General features: G+C 41.9%; 1 protein-coding gene across 1 annotated transcript; it reads right to left on the bottom strand.

Moving 5' to 3' along the window:
• Positions 1-1,817: 1,817 nt before the first annotated feature.
• SPATA9 (spermatogenesis associated 9) lies at positions 1,818-15,397 on the bottom strand. The gene is made up of 5 exons (XM_039543333.1): positions 15,231-15,397; positions 15,006-15,094; positions 6,822-7,049; positions 6,052-6,147; positions 1,818-2,183 (listed from the first exon to the last, which is right to left on the bottom strand). Exons 1-5 carry the CDS (start codon positions 15,289-15,291, stop codon positions 1,914-1,916), a joined length of 744 nt encoding a protein of 247 aa, XP_039399267.1. The 5' UTR covers positions 15,292-15,397; the 3' UTR covers positions 1,818-1,913.
• Between the last annotated feature and the right edge of the window lie 4 nt (positions 15,398-15,401).

Raw genomic sequence — 15,401 nt, forward strand, 5'->3', positions numbered from 1 at the left:
ATCTCCTTCATCATGGTAGTGTCTGAGTGACATTCCAATAGTCAATTAACCAACATGACAAACGTCTATCACATGTGAATTCTGTCATCCTTTCCTCTGGAGGAAAACTGGGTATGCAGTGTAGGATTTTGTTTTTGGATTATTTAAAAAATGTAAACACTTAGAAGGTATCTTGGACAAGGCAGTTCAGAGAAGTGTGTACCTAGTACTTGGATCAGAAAGTGGCAGTTTGTGATAGAGGCACTGTAGCAGTTCATTCCAGAGTCTCAGACTAGTCCCTGAGAAAGCTGTGCCTCTTTGACAGATGAGCTTTGCTCATATGGTAGAAAGTCCCATTATGTCTGAGGTTCAGAGTTGTCCAGCACAGTGCTTATCCCATAGCTTTAGGTAATTTTTCAGACACTCTGGGGTCAGGCCATTCAAGATAAGGACCAAGACCTTGAACTTGATTCAATATTCTGGGTGAAGCTAGTGTAGAGAGTGGAGCACAGGGCTGATGTGCTTATGGTAGCCAGTGTTATTGAGATGTGCTGCAAAGTTCGGTACTAGTTGGAGTTTCCTAGGCATTGAAGGCTTCAGGCCCAGGTATATTGCATTATGGTGGTCCAGATAGTTGCTGGTGAAGGTGTGAATAACTGAAGGCAGGTCATTGTCTGTCTACAGGATGGTACGGAATCTCATAGTCAACTGGATCAAGTAGAAAGCATTACTCATGTTTTGTGTTATGCAAAAGCTTAGCATCATTGAGAAATCCAGGAACATTCATAAACTACAGATTGACTTCACCAATTAGGAACGTATACCTTCAGTCAAAGGAAGGTATTTGCACTGTTTCTGTAAATTCTTCATAGTGCTTTTCTCTGCCCACCAACATATTCTTTATCTTGCTCAGCTTCTGCTTCAACTAACTATTCATCCAGGTGCTGATCTAATCAGAGCACTGGGCCATCTTTGTTTTAGTGGTATAGTTGAACCTGGTGAAGGATGGTGTGACACTACACCCCATATTCTTCATAGAAATATTATTATATGATTATAGCATAACTATGTTTCTTGCAAGATAAGGCATGTGAGATCATTGAAAAGGTTATGATTTACTGGGCTGCTACAAACCACCTCTGACTCATGGCAGCTTTGACACTGCAGCGTCATGTGATTGTCTCCTGGGCTAGTACTGGACTCCATGATAGAATACCAGTATTTTTCCAGTGAGGGTGGTGGTGGCAGTAGGAACCACACCGGAAAACAAAGGATTCATGCCATATGTAAAACCTATTTAAGGCTGGGGAGTGACTTAATCAGCGTTCATTCTTCACTGAATCCCCACCCAGGATGACTGCAGGAAACATCTAAAAAACAAAGAAAGTGTGTGGGGGGAGGACTGAACCCAGTCTGGGAAGGTGTCTGGCCTGTGAAAAATGCCTGGAGTTTCAAGCTGCAAGCAAGAGCAGCTTGCCTTCAAGAACCTCTGCAATCTGCCCAAAACAATATTTAGGGTGAAAAACTACTTCTTGTAACCAGGTTTTTGGTATCTTAAGCTTATATTGCATTTTTGTTTTATTTGCTGGGTAATCTGCTTTGATCCCTTAGATTTTAAGTGATTATATCCCTTGTAGTTAATAAACTTGTTTTTCTTTTCTCTGAAGCCAGTTTGTGGAATTCATAACTGGAGGGGACGAAAGTTTGTGTCACTAAGAAATTTAAATGCTATAGGACATGGCTCTAAAAATATTCATAGTAAGGCCCTTAGCCGCAACTGTTCTGAGGGACATGGCTATTGAAAGAAAACACTAGCTAAGGAACACTGAAGACATTAAGCTATTTGTACTAATTATTTTATTAACAAATAGAGAATGTAAATTCTGTATATGTTAAGTGTCTTTGTTTAAACATTCAGTGCACTAACAAAAAGCTCACAAGCCTGTTTGAGCTTCAGTTCCACTACTAAATACTGTATCTTGATCCAGTGCAGAATGTAGGATGTGAATGGTGCTCTTAGTTGAATCTTCAACAGGAAATTTAGAAAATACTTGCTTCTCTGGAGAGGGTACAGCGTAACTTGCTAAATCTTCATATTTGGAGAATACATCTTTTTCATCCTCATTCTCAGTGTTTTCTCTTGAGGTCTTTTCTTCTTGAACAATGTATTTTATTTTCCCTAGTACTGTGTTAATAGAGACTGCCTACGTACAATAAAGATAGAGTTTAGTTGAAGAAAACCATAACTTGGAGTTGTTTATTTCAAATATACAGACAGTAACATACAAGTACCCTTTATTTTGAAGTTGAATACATACCAATATCTTAGTAATAAAGGCCTCAGTGCTGCGAGATGCTGACCACTCTGGCCACAATCCAATACAGTTAAGCATATGAATAGTCCCAGCAAAGTCAGTAAGACTACATATGTGCTTAAAATTAAGTAGAGGCTTAAGTGCTTTTTGGATCAGGGCTACTGTATTTAGCACTTCATAGGATCAAGCTTTTATATATCACCACAGTAGTTGCATACTTTGTACAGTTGTAGCTAAATGAATTTGCTAGTAGGGTCAATGCCATTATGTCTATCAAACATTTAAACAATTACTATTACACATTTCTCCTATAGAATGTATTACTGTAAATACTAACAACAATTAAAACCTCTCCAGCGCACCATCAAGGATCTACAACCTATCCTGGAGGACAATCCCTCACTCTCAGACCTTGGGAGACAGGCCAGTCCTTGCTTACAGACAGCTCCCCAATCTAAAGGAAATACTCACCAGCAACTACCCCCACACAACAGAAACACTAACCCAGGAACCAATCCCTGCAACAAATCCCATTGCCAACTGTCCACATATCTATATTCAAGGGACACCATCATAGGAACTAACCATATCAGCAACACCATCAGGGGCTCACCTGCACATCTACCAATGTGATTTATGCCATGTACATTGGCCAAACCAGACAGTCACTATGTAAAAGAATAAATGGACACAAATCAGACATCAAGAATTGTAACGTTCAAAAACCAGTAGGAGAGCACTTCAGTCTTCCTGGACACTCAATAAACAGACTTAAAATTGGCCATTCTTCAGCAAAATAGACTTTAATGAGAAACTGCAGAGCTGGAATTAATTTGCAAACTTGACACCATCAAAGTAGGCCTGAATTAAGACCGGGAGTGGCTAGGTCACTACAAAAAGTAATTTCCCCTCTGATATTCACCCCTTCTTGTCAACTGTTGAATGGGCCACAGCCATGCTGATTGAATTGGCTTCGTTAGCACTGACCCCCCCATGTGGTAAGGCAAATCCCATTTTTTCATATGCTGTATATTTATACCCACCTACTGTATTTTTCACTCCACACATCTGATGAAGTGGGTTATATGCCCAAATAAATTTGTTAGTCTCTAAGGTGCCACCGGGACTCCTCGTTTTTACTTGCAACCAGTTCCTCTATTAAAGGTCTGCTCCTGCTCCCACTGAAATCAGTAAGTTTCACCCTCCACTGACTTACGTAGCAGCAAGTTTGGCCCCAAAAGCTTATCAAATGGCAAGAAATCAAATATTTTTGATGACCGATTTTACATCTCATCAGCTCAAATGTACCTGACTGAGGGATGTCACAGGAGTCCCAATGTTAGTTACTTCCACACATTTGGTGTTCTCTGATGTCTATTGCTGAAATTTGCATAAAAAATGAACTCTATAGTGAGGTTATAGAATGAGGTGTTTTTACAGAAAAGGAAGGAATCCACAGCAGTGTAACATTCCTGTGGAATTAATTTGTGTTCAAACATTCTGTTTTTGTCCTACATTTGGGCCTTTGAAAGTTGAGCAGTATGCACTCAACTCAAAAATATTCCAACTTTGTACATTTGTCACAATATAAGACAATGTTTTATTTCCTGATTTAAGATAATATTACTGACAGAACTATAGTATAGGACACTAGAAAATACTAATGAGATTGTAGCCACAAGAGCTGGAAAAATACTAAAAGATACATTATGAAACTTCTACTAGACCGGTGGTTCCCAAACTTTAACAACTTGTGACCTCCTTTCACTAAAATGTCAAGTCTCGCGAGCCCCCTCCTAAAAATGAATATTTCCAGGGATTTTCTCCTTTACCTGCGTATAAATTATAAAAGCAGTAATCTTGGAAATATAAAATTGGTTTTTATGACATTACACACTATTATTCATTATTGATCAATACAGTATTTTTTTACATTATGAAAATGGCAACACTTTTCCAAGATCTCACTTTCGTAGCTTGTATCACTTTGAATAAGCCTGTTATAAGACAGGGCTCCTATGTTTCATCAAGGAGTATCAAATACTTTCATGCTGTTTCATATCTAAGAAGCCAACTCAAAGAGTTCCTCCTACACAAGCATTCAGGTCTTGAGCAGTCCAGGCGAACAACGCACGTTACAGCAAAGCTTAAAACTTGTTCTTCATAATAATTTCAAAAAAATACTAACTGCCTATTTCATTTTAAAAATAGCAAAAAATATCTACCTCCCTTTCCATTTCTTATAAGGAGTCTTGAAGTTTAAATCTCCTCAGTGTGATAGACATGCTTGCTTTGATCTGTTTCTTGGAAGTCAAGGGGCTCCAGGCTGCTGGTCCTGTGCTGCCCGGGGTTCCTAGGGACAGCTCTGTCCACCATTAGGGATTTTTTTCCAGAGAACCCTCTGTAACATTTGGCGAACCCCAGTTTGGGAACCATTGTACTAGACAAATACTTCATCTTTCTGATACCTGCTTTTTATTTTTCAGGCTTCTAAACATATAGGCAATTGATTATAATTAAGCAATAAGAAACTGAACAGGTCCTGGAATAGAACATCTAGTAACATATTTGGATGTGCAAACCCAATCCTGCCAGTTCCCAAGGTACCTTGAGTCCCATAGAATTAAATGAGAATGAGAGCACTCGGTTCCTTGCAGGATAGGATGGAGCCTGCAATGAGTCAAGTAGGGAGCTATGCTGTAACATGCTGAATGTCTCTTGCAAAGAGCTGGATGCTCTTAGATCCCATTGCTGGAAGTGGGTGTTAGCACTCAGCACTTCACACAAATCAGGTTTTATGTGAAGTAGAATAGTGCCTCTGTTCCCTACAATGTGCAAATAACCATAATTCTGGATATCTTAGGATGCCTGGAGTGGGTTAATTTTGTTTAAAAAAGTTATTAGAAAATATTTATAATCTGGTAGTACCCAAAGACCCTGATTGGGATTGGGTCCCCATTGTGTTGGATACAATACACACCTAGAAAAGATGTAATCCATGCCCTGAAGGGTTAACAATCTCAAGACACAAACAGATACAGGCCATACAGGGGGAAAATATATTAAGTTGATATAATCATTGTAGGTGGGTGGTGTCAATAGCTTGAAACTTGCCATTATAAGACCCTGTTTTCAGCTGCTTATATTTTTGCCAAACTTTAATTGTTAGGGCTGGTGTTTTCCATGCCAGGTGCCTGGGTTTTTTTTGTTTCTAAATTTAATCCAAAATAGTTCAGCCATAGAGTAGGGGGACACACAATTTAATGGAGCATTGAAAAATAATAGTGTCCCATTTATCCAGGGTAAGTAGTTGGGGGTTTTATTTTAATTTTTGTTTTTAAATAAGTGAGTAAATATCATTAGTTTTTCCATTATCAATCAACATAGAGGACAGGGGAGTAGATTTTTATGCCTTGGTTTGTGACCAGGTTTGCAAGGCTGCCTAAACATGTACATGATACACTCAAATGCAACTTGAGTAAAATAACCATTTCATTCTGCCTGTCATGCGGCTACCTGTATGAAAAGAACAGAGGGAAAACTGAAATGCTCATTGTTGATGACAACATTTAAACCTTATTCTGATGGCTACATTACTATAGCATGAATATTAAGAAACTGAATTGATCAAAAAATGCCTGATTCTGTCCCCTTTACCCAGTTTGTAGTACCTTATGCTGCACATAGTCCAAGTGGTTTCACATATGGAGTAAGGCACTACGCACTGTGGGTGCAGAACTAAGAAGCTTATACTTACCACGTAAATTAGTGCTGCGTAGGAAGCACACATTATGCTGGTGAGAGCAGTCTTTGCTGGATAGGAGATCACATCAAACAGGGAAAATGTTCTACCCTGAAGGAAAAATCATTTTTAAAAACAGTTTTTTTTTGCTGCCAGAATATCAATGCTGCTCAACAGAATAAAATTTTAAGAGCAGTTCCCTATATCCATATCCACTTCTGAAATGTCTATATTTACATTACTTTTGTCATCTGTGTGGGTCACCAGAACATAGACCAATCACAAGCATCTACCACAGCCCTTCTACCAGCCTGTCTATTCTTCTGACTCAGCAGGCCTTCTGTGGGTTATAGGAGAAAGTAGCAGTGGAGGAGGAGAGTTAATGCTGCTGCAGAGCTGGCTAAGCTCTCTCTCCATGTGGAAGGAGGAGAACCACGTACATAGGGTCCTCTCCACTCACAGATATTGGGTGCAATCAGAGCATCTGTCTGTATACAGTCAGTCCTCATTCAGGCAAAATGCCTACTGTTTTGGCCCAGCGAACTTGTTAACTGAATGAGTTAACCAATGGTTTCAGGATTTGTACCCGTATGAATTACTATGTAATAGAGGGGGAAAAAAACGAGATCAAGATGGTAAAGATTCCAGTTTTACACACAGTAACTTGAATGAGCAGTGGAATAGAACTTTTAATTGAAAGTAGTTTGAAAATCTGATATACATTGCAGGTAAAGAATGTCAGAATAGGTCCTAAATAATTAGCATTTGAACGAATGCTCCCATACCTGATTTTTATAGAGAGGCTGCTTTGGTATGTTTACATTTTTCAGAAGACGATGAGACAGAGTATTTAACTCTGCAAAATTTTGTACAAGTTTTGGCTGCAAGACTTTGGCAACAGATTTTGAAGATGTTGATATTCTGTTTAGCCCATTAATAACTCTTACTCCAGGAGATGAAGAGAATGCACTTGCCACAACTGATCTGGATGCTTGTAGAACGGGAACAATTTCCTGAAAGGGAAGTGTTTGAGAAACGATATGGCATATGGTTCTAAAATGAATTTCTTTTAATATCCTGACTTTATGGAGAGTGAAAGGCTATTCCAAAAATAATCCTTTGATACTGAAGCTATGCAGAGATACAAGCTATTTTATTAAAAAGTTCAGTTATTCTTCATCTAACTCTACAAATAATAATGAACACATAATGACTTGAATTGTGGCAATTTCCAAGTCGCTATATAAACACATAGGAAGAGATAATCCTGCCCCATGTTCATATAGAAAGTACCAGAATATTTTACACTTAGTGTCTTGGAAAACATACATTTATGTAGCACAGTTAGCATCTAGAAGAAGAAAAAGCTTTTGTAGTTCCTGTTTGGCCTGTGGGCACAAGACTACCCTTCTCCTGTAATAGGTGTATGGCCTTTGCAGTATTCCCAGCCCTACAGTGGCTCAGCAAGCAGGGAAGTGCAGCTGTCATCTGAATTTGAGAAGTACTTTACTTCTATGGATGTTGATGGAGTCAGCACCTCCCAGGAGACTCTGTCATCTTGCAGAGCTCATCATCAGACTCAGCATCAAAAGCAAATCTAAAAATATAAATTTGGAGATGTAGGTGTGCTAGCCGAGAGAGTATCAGCTCAGAACATAAAGGGCCTAATAGCAGATGTATCAGATTAAACTGAGACTACACTTGATGTGAGCCAAAAGAGTTTAATGGTTTATTGTTGGTGATTTACCAATTGATTTTAATTACAACATTGCCACCTGGTAATACAATGATGGGCATATTAGACATGCTTAAGATATAGAAGTAGAATATGCCTCTATTTGTAAACATTTTAAAATACGTTCTACTCATCTGCTCATCTCTGAACGCATTTTCCCTTGCTTCTCTGCTCTGACAATGCCAGCCTTGACTGAGCGCGCTTCTCCCACAAACATCTCTTTCTTCCATGATGCCACTTATGCATGGAATGTCATTCCTGAGCTGACAAATAAAGCCACTACTCTCCCCTTCAAATCCCTCCTTTTCCTCCACTTCACCCACTTCTTCCAGGACTGTCATAAACAGATAGTAAGGGTTAAGGTCTCTTTTACTTGTAAAGGGTTAACAAGCTCAGTAACCTGAGGAACACCTGACCAGAGGACCAATCAAGGGACAAGATAATTTCAAATCTCTGTGGAGGGAAGTCTTTGTCTGTGTTCTTTGTTTAAGTTGCCATTCTCTTTTTGGATCTAAGAGAGGCCAGACATATCTTCAAGTTCTCCAAGTTTTCCAGAAGTATTTTCTTCTATTCAGTATAGTGAGTATTAGAAAGGCGGTTTAGTCTTATAATTACTTTCTACATTTGCAGTTGTGTGTTTGCTGAAGAAATATCTTTATTTCTGTTTGCTGTTACTTTTATTATTCTGAGAAGGGGGGGGGAAGCCTCTCCAGGTTTATAGCTAGACCCTGTATATTTTTCATCTTGGTGTTATAGAGATAGTGTACTTTCTTTCTTTCTTTTAATAAAATCTTTACTTTTTAGAACTTGATTGATTTCTTCCTTGTTTGGATTTTCAGGGGAAGGGAAGGGGAGGGGGGAAAGTGAATCCCTCTTTGTTTGGTTCAAGGAATTTGAATCCAGGTATCTCTCCCCAGGACTGGGGGAAGGAGGTGGGGGAAATAGGTTATTTCCCTTTGTGTTGAGATTCAAGGAGTTTGGATCTGTGTTCCCCAGGGAAAGTTTGGGGGAACAGGGAGTATGCCAGACACTAACAAACTGGCTGGTGGCAGCATACCAGATCTAAACTAGAATTTTAGTTTAGAGGAGTCCATGCAGGTCCCCATCTTGTGGACGCTAAAGTTCAAAGTGAGGAATAAACCTATGACAAGGACGCTTACTAAAAACTGGCAAGCTAATAGTACACACTGTAGGTTGAGGGGCTGTCAGCATATACAGCTAACATATTAAACTACCAAGAGGTTCCTATTATCACATTGATAATACTTTGCTTATATGCTAGCCTGTAAGCGACTTTTTAGATTTTAAGCTCTTCAGGGAAAAGCCATCTGTATTTATACAGCACTTAACATAGATTCACAGACTTTAAGACCAGAAGGGATCATCCCTTTTAGTTGGACTTCCTGCGCTTTTCAGGCCACATAAGCTCACCCACCCACTTCTGTAATAGGCCCATAACCTCTGGCTGAGTTACTGAAGTCCTCAAATATTGATTTAAAGATCAAGGGGGCCCAGTACTGATTGGAGCCTTTGAGTATTAACCTATTACAAGTAACATAAAACATGAAGCCCGACAAAATCTTTCATCCGTGCTTTTCTGGTAGTTATCACTTAGAAACCTGACCTTGCATCCTGCAGCCCAATGGGATTCAAACAAATGTTAAAGAAAACCTAATCAATTGATTAGTGTGAAATTTACCCTAATGTGGGGGTGGGGGGTGGGAAGCACAAGGCCTTTTGCACCACTTATGCCCCATGGTGATTGTACTGTGGTCAGAGAGATTGTAGAGGATTCTCTGAAGCCCATCCTTCATACTATATAGGGGAGCTCTGAATTGGCTGTATAATGGATCACATGATCAGTAATTAGAGGGATACATGATCCAAGTAGCTAGGTAAAATGTAGCATCAGTCATTTTTCCTGTCCATACACTGGAATAATAGCCTGGCCACAGGGTGACTGCGTAAGAAAGATCCAAGTATGAACACTCCATAGCAGTCTTCCCTCCACAATTCTAACCACTTGGATTTTGTTCAGTGGGGATGATGAATTTCAGTGACTGCACTAAATGAGAGAAATAGTTCCTTACATGTGTAATATACAAAGATGTGTTTCTGTATGCTCTGTAGTGACCTGTATTTCATCTGATATTGGTCAGAGGTGCAACTTCCATTGATTTTTTTTTTTTAAATGGGAGTCCTGTAACTAAACCAGGGGTTGGCAACCTTTCAGCAGTGGTGTGCCGAGTCTTCATTTATTCACTTTGATTTAAGGTTTTGTGTGCCAGTCATACATTTTAATGTTTTAGAAGGTCTCTTTCTATGTCTATAATATATAACTAAACTATTGTTGTATGTAAAGTAAATAAGGTTTTTAAAATGTTTAAGAAGCTTAATTTAAAATTAAATTAAAATGCAGAGCCCCCGAACCGGTGGCCAGGACCCGGGCAGCAGGGGCGGCTCTACAAAGTAGGCTGCCCCAAGCAGCGCGGAGCGCTGCGCCGCCCTTCCCCAGTCCCGCGGCGGGTCCCCTCTTCCCGCGGCTCCGGCATCCTGGGGAGGGCGGCATTTGGCTCCGGTGGAGCTCCCGCCGGCATGCCTGCGGCAGGTCCAGCGGAGCCCGGGACGAGCGGACCTGCCGCAGTCATGCCTGCGGGAGCTCAACCGCGGGAAGACGGGACCCGCCGCAGGCATGACTGCGGCAGGTCCGCTCGTCCCGGGCTCCGGTGGACCTGCCGCAGGCATGCCGGCGGGAGCTCCACCGGAGCCAAATGACGCCCTCCCCAGGATGCCGCCCCAAGCGGGCGCTTGGCCCGCTGGTGCCTAGAGCCACCCCTGCCGGGCAGTATGAGTGCCACTGAAAATCAGCTCGCATGCCGCCTTCGGCACCCATGCCATAGGTTGCCTACCCCTGAACTAAACCCTATGCAATGTTGCTTGAAAAAAAATGTGAGGTGGATACTCCAATGTAAATTGCCATAGTTCCATTGAAATAAATGGAGTTATGACGATTGACACCAGATGAGGATCTGCATTAAATGTTTTGTACCATTGTCTATGTGATAAAAATAAAAAAAACCCACATAAGGTTCTCAAAACATTTAGGAAGGAATGTGCATTGAAATGGAACACAGGATCCGGTCCAAGAGGTGAATATAATAGTTGAACCGCTCAGTAATAGCAACCATAATGTAATTAAATTTAACATCATTGTGAAATGCAAAGAAACCTATCACAGTAGCATTTAATTTAAAAAAGGGGAATTACACAAAAGTTAGGAGCCTAGTTAAATGGAAATTAAAAGGAATAGTCACAAGTTTGAAATGCCTGCAAACTGCACAGAGACCATTTAAAAACACCATAATAAAGGCTCAAATGAAACGTATGCCCTAAATAATAATTAAAAAAACTGTAAGAGGACCACGCTACTGTGGCTAAACAGCAGAGTGAAAGAGGCTGGGGGGGGGAACTTTAAAAATTGGAAGTAAAATCCTAGTGAGGAAAATAGAAAAGCTTAAACTCTGTCAAATGTAATAATATATATAAGGCAGGGCAAGACATTTTTTTGAAGAACTAGCTAAGGGCAAAAAAACTAATTGCAATTTTTTAAAGTATATCAGAAGCAGGAAGCCTGCCAAACAGTCAATGGGGCCACTGGATGGTTGAGGTGCTAAAGATGGGGCTGTTGCAGAGAAGCTAAATGAATTCTTTGTATCAGTCTTCACTGCAGAGGCTATGGGGGAGATATCTACACCTTTGCTGATCTTCTTATGTGAAGAATCCAATGAACTGTTCCAGTTTGAGGTGTCAATAGAGGAGGTTTTGGAACAAACTGATAAATTAAACAGTAATAACTCAGTAGAACCAGATGATATTCACCCAAGAGTTCTGAAGGAACTCAAATCTGAAATTGCAGAACTAACTAAGGTATGTAACCTGTCACTTCAAATCAGCTGCTGTACAAGATAACTGGAGGGTAGCTAATGTAACTTGGATTTTTAAAAAAGGCCCAAGTGCAATCCTGGCACTTACAGGCCAGTAAGCCTAACTTCAGCACCGGAAAATTGATTGAAACTGTAGTAAAGAACAAAATTATCAGCCACATAGGCATCAGCAAAACAAGCAGGTGCTTGGGGCGGCACATTTCTAGGGGCGGCATATTTCTAGGGGCGGCCATCATAGGTGCCGACTCCGAGGCATGGGGAAAAAGTGTCCCCACCACCCAAGCTTGCCTCCGCTCCGTCTGCTCCCCTGAGCGCACCGCCGCTGCTTCGCTTCTCCCCCATCCCTCCCAGGCTTGCTGCATGCGAAACAGCCCTGCCTCCTCCCCCAGGTGTGCTGCATTTCCACCCCGCCCATTGCTTCCTGGGGGCCCCCCACGACCTCCTGCCCTAGCTCACCTCCGCTCCGCCTGCTCCCCCAGGTCTGCCGCTGCGCCGCTTCTCCCCCTCCCTCTCACACGCCGCCGCTCCGCTTCTCCCCCCTCCCTCCAAGGCTTGCTGCGTGTGAGAGGGAGGGGGAGAAGCGGCGCAGCGGCGGACCTGGGGGAGCAGGCAGAGCGGAGGTGAGCTAGGGTAGGAGGTCGTGGGGGGCCCCCAGGAAGCAAAGTGGGGGTGGAAATGCAGCAAACCTGGGGGAGGAGGCAGGGCTGGGTATTTGGGGAAGGGGTGGAGTTGGGGCAGGGCCGTGAGCACAAAAAAAAAGGGGGGGGGCGGCCAAAGTTTTTTTTTTTTGCTTGGGGTGGCAAAAATCCTAGAGCTGCCCTGATAGAGAAGACGAACTAGTGGAGGGATTCAAAGAGAGAGCAAGGTGATGTGCAAGGAAATTGATCTTTGCATCAGCAGTCTGCATAGATACGAGCAGGAAGAGATTTACTTTGTCAAGGCAAGTGAGAAGGATGTTGCAGTAATAGAGATATGAGATGTGACCTCTGACAAGAGTTGTAGCTGTGTAAATGGACAGGAAATCTTAAGAGTTGTTATGTGGAAAGAAACAGCAAAATTTAGATATAGCTTGGATGTGAAGACGAAAAGACAGATCTGAATTTAAGATGACATATAGTGGAAAAGTTTAAGAACTCTGTTTCAGCCATGCTGATCTTGAGCTGATTGGCTAGAATCCATGAAGCAATATCAGAGAGGCAGACCATGGTTTTAATTTAGACAGAATGGGACAGGCCTGGAGCAGAGAGGTAGATCTGTGAGTCATCAGCATAGAGATGGTAGTTGAATTTGTATTTATGAATGAGATTTCAGAGGTAAGTGTGGAGGGAGAAAAGAAAGGGATGAAGGACAGAGCCCCCTGGAGCCCCTACAGAAAGTTGGAGAGGGAATGAGGAGGATCTTCCAAAGGACACACTAAAGAACAGTTAGAGAGGTGGGAGGAGAATCAGGAAAGAACAGAGTCACAAAAGGTAAGGAAGGACAAGATTTCAAGAGCATTACCAATTTTCAGTTAAGTGCAAAGGATAGAAGCTGGTTGGACACAATCTAGGATGGAACTGGAGGCGAGGACTCTGAACATGCCGTTTACATTTGCTGTCTAATGAGCTTAAAGGCGAAAGGGAAAAGGGAGGATGCGGCACTAACTGGAGAGGCAAGTTGGATCAAGGGTGGATTGAGACTAAAGCTTGCTTGTATTGTGAGGGGAAAGTGTCAGGAATCAGGATCTGCTGCAGAACTAGTCTCAAGGCAGCTTCCTCAATACATTTGGCCTGCAACAGCTATCTGATTGGCTATGCCACCTGATTGGCTGCAGGGGGCAGCAGGCTGGCTTTTGGGACATTGGCTCAATGTTCATGCCCACCACTGTGATTGCTCCTGTTACCTTATTCCTGCCTTACACCCAGCCTGGTTTCTGGCCTGCATCTGCCTTCAGCCCCTCCTTGCCAGTTACCCTGCTTGCTTCAGTTCCTGACCTTGGTTTGATCCTTGGCCCTGGCTTCCCACTACTGACTCTGACCCTAGTCCTTGGTTCCGGATGCCTGCTCTGACCACTAGGCTAGATTGCCCTCATCCAGTCAACTGAGCCAGAGGCACACAAGAGGTCAAGAAGAGTAAGGGAAGGAATGAGAGTGGGCATGAGGGAAATCAAACGGGATGGGATGGGATCATTGGGGCAAGAGGTAGGCTTAGAGGAGGAGAACAGATGAGAAACTTCTGTGTCTGTGACAGAGGAGGAAGAGAGAGTTGTAGAAAAAGATGGAAAGTCATATTGTATTGTGTCAATTTTCTCATGGAAGAAATTGGCAAGAACTTGTGCATAGAGAAGTGCAGGTAAGAGGAGAGGGTTTGAGGAGTGATCAGAGGTGGTTGGGATTGTGGACTTGAGATTCAATTAAATTGTCTAAGTGGAGTTGTTTAGCTAGGAAGATGACAGAACTGAAGGAGAAGAGAATGAATTTGTAATGCTAGAAGTCAACCTAGTCACAGCATTTCTGCTAGAGATGCTCTGCAGCCTGATAGCAGGAACAGAGGAAGCAGATGTTAAGTATTTCAGGCAATAACTTCTTACAGGCCTTCTTCTCCCAATTTTATTTCTATAAGAGGGATTAGAATTGATGTCCTGCTTCATGGTCTGATTTGCCAGTATCAGTGGAATTGGAAGTGTAGAAGGAGTTGAGGATCTATCACATTAGAATCTGAGCACCTTACAAGCCTTAATGGATTTTACCTTCACAGCATCTCTGTGAAATAGGGACATTTTAATCACCATTTCATAGATGAGGCTGCATCCGCAAAGATTTTGGGCATCTAACTGCCACTTGAGGCAGTTTAAGATTCTCAAATTAAGATTCTCAAAACTTCCACTCAGCTGCCCACAAATTACCTCGGCACCTACATGTCTGCTGATAAATTCCCCTAAATTTCTGCCAGTGAGTATGCATGGAGCCATCTAAATCCTGATGCTATAAAGCAGCTCATGTCATTCCCCCACTTATCTCACCTACAATGTCCAATTCAGAGGTCAGTTTCCAGATTGGGCCCAGCACAAAATGGAAGTGGAGAAGCCCCACCAGAGAAAGAGCGAGACTTGACTCTAGAGCCCAGAGATTAGAACACCCACCTGGCAGACCCAGGTTCCAGTCCCTGCTCCAATAACTATTTAATGACTAAATATCAGCAAAACATGTCTTATTAAATAATGGTAGATAAAACAATTTTTTGAACAAGAAGGGGAAATTCTTTTATCAGAAATTTAATGGCAATCAAATACAGTAGTTCAGTATGCTTACCTGGTTTGGCTGTTGCATTCCAATTATGGTTGGAAATTCATCCTTAATCTCATCTATAATTTCCACAACTGCTCTCTGGATTAGGTAAACTGAGGTAAAAAAGAAGGAATTAAAGATTCAATTCAAAACCTCCTAATCAATTAAACAAAGTGGTGGTAACATGTACAAATAGGTAGGACAAGGAAGGTTTGGGGGGTTAAATGGATCACAGCCAGGATTGCGTACCTTGTCCAGAAAATCTTTTGATCACCTGCCCACATATCCAGCCGATTGGTTTGATGGGCATTATGTCCTAGAGTGAGTTCCCGAGTCCTAAACTCCAGTTACCTCACAAGATTAATCCAGCTGGATGCTCAGATCACAAATGAGCACACCATGTCCCCCCTCCCCCACATG

The sequence above is a fragment of the Mauremys reevesii genome, linkage group 6 (assembly GCF_016161935.1).
Source record: "Mauremys reevesii isolate NIE-2019 linkage group 6, ASM1616193v1, whole genome shotgun sequence".
NCBI classification, from domain to species: Eukaryota; Metazoa; Chordata; order Testudines; family Geoemydidae; genus Mauremys; species Mauremys reevesii.